The following is a 6,000-nucleotide window of genomic DNA, read 5'->3' on the forward strand; positions in this document are numbered from 1 at the left end:
AAATGTTAGAATCCGTCATCAAGGAGGAAATAGCGAGGCATCTTGAGAGGAATTGCTTGATAGAGCAGATGCAGCACGGTTTCGTTAAAGGGAAGTCGTGTCTGACAAATTTACTGGAGTTCTATGAGGATGTGTCTAGGGCGGTGGATAGAGGAGAGCCAGTGGATGTGGTCTTTCTGGATTTTCAGAAGGCGTTTGACAAGGTACCTCACAGGAGGTTATTGCAGAAGGTCAGGGGACAGGGAGTTGGGGGTAGGGTATTAGCGTGGATAGAGGATTGGTTGTCAAATAGGAGGCAGAGAGTGGGGGTCAATGGGTGCTATTCGGATTGGCGGATGGTGACTAGTGGAGTGCCTCAGGGGTCGGTGCTGGGGCCTCAGCTATTTACCATTTATATAGATGATCTGGAGGAGGGAACCGAGTGTAGGGTGTCGAAATTTGCTGATGACACCAAGATTGGAAGAAAGGCAAATTGTGCGGAGGGTGTGGAGAGTCTACAGAAGGATCTAGATAGTCTGGGCGAATGGGCCAGGAAATAGCAAATGGAATTTAATGTTGGCAAGTGCGAGGTGGTCCACTTTGGTAGGAATAATGGTAGGAAGGATTATCACTTACGTGGCGAAAAACTGCAGCAGGCGATGGTGCAGAGGGACCTTGGGGTCCTTGTGCATGAGTCGCAAAAACCCAGCTTGCAGGTACAGCAGGTGATCAGGAAGGCGAATGGGATGCTGGCCTTCATAGCGAGGGGGATTGAATATAAAAGTAGGGAGGTCTTGCTGCGGCTGTATAGGGCATTGGTGAGGCCGCAGCTGGAGTACTGTGTGCAGTTTTGGGCGCCGTACTTACGCAAGGATATTTTGGCCTTGGAGGGAGTGCAGAGGAGGTTTACGAGGCTGATGCTGGAGTTGAGGGGTTGAGCTATGAGGAGAGGCTGAATAAACTAGGCTTGTACTCATTAGAGTTTAGAAGAATGAGGGGAGATCTCATTGAGACGTATAAGATGATGAATGGGATGGATAGGATAGAGGTGGAGAGACTCTTCCCGCTCAGAAAGCGTAATAGGACTAGGGGACACAGCCTCAAGATAAAGGGGGGGCAGTTTAGAACGGAGTTGAGGAGGAACTTCTTCACTCAAAGGGTGGTGAATCTCTGGAATTCTCTGCCCGTTGAAGTGGTGGAGGCTACCTCGCTAAATATTTTTAAGACGCAGGTTGATGGGTTTTTGATAAGAGAGGGGATTAAGGGTTATGGGGAGAGGGCGGGAATGGGGAACTGAGCCACGACAGATCAGCCATGATCTTATTGAATGGCGGGGCAGGCTCGAAGGGCTAGATGGCCTACTCCTGCTCCTATTTCTTATGTTATGTTACAAACATACAAAATAAGAACAATAGCCATTTGACCCCTCAAGCTTACTCCACCATTCAGTACCTGACCTGTTTGAGTTTCTAATTCCACATCCCCATTTACCCCAAGAATCTATCTACCACTGCCTTAAGACTATTCAGTGATCCCACTTCCACCACTTCCTGAGGCTGAGTCCCAAAGTCGCACAGTCCTCAGAAAAATATTCTCCTCACCTTTGTTCTACAAAGATGTCCCTTAATTTCAAAACGGTGCCTCCTGGTTCTGTGCTTACTCAAGAGGAAACATCCATTTAGTCTCCACCATGTCAAAACTGTTCAGGATCTTATATACTTCAATCAAGTCATACCTCACTCTTCTAAATTCAATGGAAATAAGCCCAACCTTTCCAACCTATCCTCATGTGACAACTTGCTCATTCTGGATATCAATTTAATAAACCTCTTTTAAACAACCTCCGATTCCATCCTTCCTTAAATAAGGAGACTAATACTGTGCACAATATTGAGATGTAATCTCACCAATGTCCTGTGTAACTGAAGCCTAACATCCTCACTTTTAAGTTCAATTCCTCTCATAATAAAGAAAAGCATTTCATTAGCCGCCTTTATTACATGCTGTACCTGCATATTAAATTTGTGACTCATGTACGAGAACATCTAAATCCCTCTGCATTCTACAGTCGTTCTCCATTTAAGTAATATCCTGCTTTATAATTCTTCGCAAAGTGAACAACTTCACACTTTCCCACTTTATACCCCACCTATCAGATGTTTGTCCACTCTAATTATATCCATCTGCAAACTCTGTATGTTCTCTTCACAACATACTTTCCTACCTTTGTTATCTGTGAACTTAAATACCATGCCTTCATTCCTCTCATAAATAATTGATCCAAGTTGTATAAGGCTGAGGCCCCAGCACAGACTTCTATGGGCCTCAATTTGTCACATCCTGCTAATCAGGCACAGACCTATTTATGCAGGTATAGTAGATAATAAGGAAGGCAAATGGAATCTTGACATTTATTGTTAAAGGAATACAACATAAAAGTAATGAAGTGTTGTTGCTACTGTACAAAGCATTAGTGTGATCACACTTAGAATATTATGTACAGTTTTGTTCCCTTATTTGTGGAAGGATGTAGTTGCCTTAGAGATGATTTAGAGGAGGTTCACTGGATTGATTCCAGAGATGGGGGGTTTGACTTATGAAGAGTCATTGGGCAGTTTAGGCCTATAACTGCCTGAAGGTTTAGAAGGATGAAAGATCTGATTGAGGTGTTCAAGATGATCCGGGGATTGACAGAGTAGATATGGAGAGAATTTTTCATTTTGTAGGACACTCTAGAACAAGAGGTCATAATTTTAGGATAAGAGGTAGCAGATGAGGAAAAATTATTCCTTCCTTTCATAATTTTTCTATACAGCAAGAATATACTTATTCTGAATATTCTGAAATATTCCCTTCAGTGTCTATCACTGCTTCTCTATTAACCTATCCCTTAACCTGGTACTCCTAGTCACTTCACCCAACTCAGCTTTAGATAACTTCACCTTTATTTAAGTTTAAAATACTAGCCTTAGATTCACTTTTCTCCCTTTCAAACTGGATAGAAAATTCATTCCTATTGTGGTCACTGCTACCTAGGGGTGCCTTTACTCTGGGGTCATTAATTAATTCATACGCCCTCAAGCCTCCTCAGCCATTCAGAGAGATCATGATTGATCTGATATAATCTTCACTCCACTTTCCTGCCTTATGCCCATAACCCTTGATTCCCTTACTGAGTTACAATCCTATCACATACACAAATCTAAAATAATCTGCTCTCTGGTTGGTTGCAGAGTATATTCTAAGCGAACTCCTCATCCAGGCTTCTAATGCCAATCTAATTTTTCCACTTTCTCTGTAGATTGCAGTCATCCATGATTACTACGTCCCTTTAACACAAACACCAAGAGTTTGCTCTACATTATGGTTACTGTTAGGGGTTTGCCAGCCATTCCCACAAGTGACTATTTCCCTATTAAAAACGTGGATTGCAGTGGTTCAAGGTGGCAGTTCACCAGCGCCTTCTCAAGCAATTAGGGTTGGGGATAAATGTTGGTCTAGACAGCAATGCTCATATCCCCTGAATGAATAAAATTAACTTTTCTCTAATGCCATCGCCTGCTTCCTAAAATGTGGCACCCAGAACTGGATACAGTATTCTATTTGAGGCTGTGTTTTGTACAGTTTTAATGCAACTTCCTTGCTTTTGTACTCTCCTGTTGTTCTTAATAAAACCCAGGATACTGTTTTTTACTCAGAGGGTAGTAAGGTCGTGGAATGCCCTGCCTGCAGTAGTTGTGGACTCGCCAACTTTAAGGGCGTTCAAATGGTCAGTGGATAGGCATATGGATAACATTGGAATAGTTTAGGTTAGAGAGTCATTAGATTGGTTCCACTGGTCGGCGCAACATCGAGGGCCGAAGGGCCTGTACTGCGCTGTAATGTTCTATGTATGCTTTATTGATTGTTCTCTCAACTTGTTCTGCAACTTCAGTGATTTACGCATGTATACAGCCAGGTCTCTCTGCTCCCTCTTCTCCTGTGCACTTCTATTTTGGGGACAGAAGTGGTTGGTTCTGCATCTTAACCAGGTGAAACAAATGGTGGCCCAAATTTGGACTAGTGTTTCATTTAACATTATTTCCTTTTCCTATTCAAGAAACTGCAATCTATGTCCAGGGGAGAATGGGGGCAATCAGAAACATGTGGAGGGGAAGGGAATGGCCAAGGATGGAATGGGTCAGCTATGAGATGGACTTTGCCTTTATGGGGCAACTACTTTCTGGGCCACATTCATTCTGCCTTTGCTTTATGCAGTTTCCCTAAAACCTAACCAGTCTCTCAGTAACACTTGCATGCAGCTCAGTGTGTACTTTAGGCAGTCAGCTCAGATGCCTGATAATTAGCCTGACCCAATATTAAGGTCAGACACTGTTGGGCTAAAGGGAAATGATTTATGACATTGGTGTGCATTACATCCAGTCTTTGCTGGCAATGATATTCACTTTCTACTACAGAGTGTTTAATGGAGAATGGATTCATGATTCTACGATTGCATAAACTGACCTAGTCTGTGATGTCAAACTGATGTAGCAATGGCCTTTTTTTCCTGTGTACTTTGTTCTGATTCTGGCTGTTGATTTTGTCCCCTAGGTTTAAAAGACGAGTGTTAATACAGCAACTAGAAAGAGTACTGGAAGATGTTATTTCAAGGTCTTTGTCAGCACAGATCAACCATGTCAACAGCAGATAGCTCAGCTGCTGAACTGCGGACCAGGAATGTACTTCCCTTTCAATCTGTGTACAGCGCATGAACGCTTGTAACTGCTCGCTTTAACCATCCTTTCACCCAGTGACATTAGCTTCTCTTGGAATTTTGGGGTGGCAGAGCTTGTGAACTGAAGCCATGTTGGATTGTTTGAAAAGTTTTATTGGTATTGTGAGCAGCTGTTGCTCTGAGGGAGAGAGAGAGAGATGTGGTGAGCCTAAAAGGTGGAGGAAAGTTGGATAGTGTCCACAATTCTCCACTTTGTACCTGCTCTTCTCTGGCCTGTTAATGTGGAGACTTTGGAATAGGCCTGCATTTTTGCATTGTTCAGATATGGTGCCGTTTTTATTTTGGCACATGAACCAGGCACTTCGGGGGTGGGTGGGGGGAAATGTGAGTATTTTATTTAAAAAGAAGAGAATTGAAAATTAAAAATGGGGAAGAAACCATCTACCTCAGACTCACTTTACTGTTTTGTCTGCAGACTTGTTGAAAGTTCACTTGTGGCTAATTCTTCCTTAGTTGTGTTCCAGTCCATGGGGAGGATGCTGTCTTACTGAGTGGACTTTCCACAATGTGCTTTGGAAGCACTAAAGTGGATACAGAACATATTGACCTTTTTAATGTTCATATGAGAGGAATTATTTTTGAACCACATTGTTACGAAATAAAGCACCAAATTGTCATATTTTAAAGTGTGAGGTAACTTTTGTAACTTCTGTCTATTGAAAATAAATACAGTTTATCATGAACTTTTTATTTACATGTGAAAATGTATCAAACACATTTTTTGATGGCACTTTATACTATTGTAAGAGTTTTCTTTTAATCCTATTGATAACAAATCGTTGTTTTAAAATTGACTTCTGTTATTGTGTTTTATATTTTTTTTAAATCCTTTCGGGGCAAGCAAATCTTTCAATTTTAATATCAGAATTTTGGAAGCTGAAGGTTTAGAGAATCTGAAGGCTTGTGCAAGTCTGTAAGATTTATAGATACTCTACCTTTCTAACCCTGTTGTAGCACACACTTTACTGAATGCATGACCTTATATGTCAAGAACCTTTTCTGTTAGATATGTATAGTCTGAAATAGCTGTGACTTTAAGTTTTAAACAAAAGGAATAACTTCCTGGCTACCTTTCCTGGTTAAAATATTTTAGACCAAAATATATTTTAATTGTTTTTTTTTGCAACGACAAACATGTGTAATTTGAATGTGCAAATTATTGTAGCACTTTGTATGTAATCTGTAAGACAGACTTCATTTATACAGCTTTAGGACATCACAACGCACTTTACAACCAATGAAAT

General features: G+C 41.3%; 1 protein-coding gene across 2 annotated transcripts in view; it reads left to right on the forward strand.

Moving 5' to 3' along the window:
* ints6l (integrator complex subunit 6 like) overlaps positions 1-6,000 on the forward strand; it is a 220,271-nt gene extending 214,271 nt beyond the window's left edge. The window contains exon 18 of one of the 2 annotated variants that reach the window (XM_080187764.1): positions 4,573-5,997. In XM_080187764.1, the coding sequence (XP_080043890.1) occupies positions 4,573-4,672 (100 nt within the window). In that variant the 3' untranslated portion in view covers positions 4,673-5,997. Of the gene's footprint in view, positions 1-4,572 lie in introns of both variants that reach the window. The other variant, XM_080187763.1, reaches the window with a different exon arrangement.

This window comes from Carcharhinus amblyrhynchos, chromosome 4 (assembly GCF_965287045.1).
Source record: "Carcharhinus amblyrhynchos chromosome 4, sCarAmb.v2.hapA, whole genome shotgun sequence".
NCBI classification, from domain to species: Eukaryota; Metazoa; Chordata; class Chondrichthyes; order Carcharhiniformes; family Carcharhinidae; genus Carcharhinus; species Carcharhinus amblyrhynchos.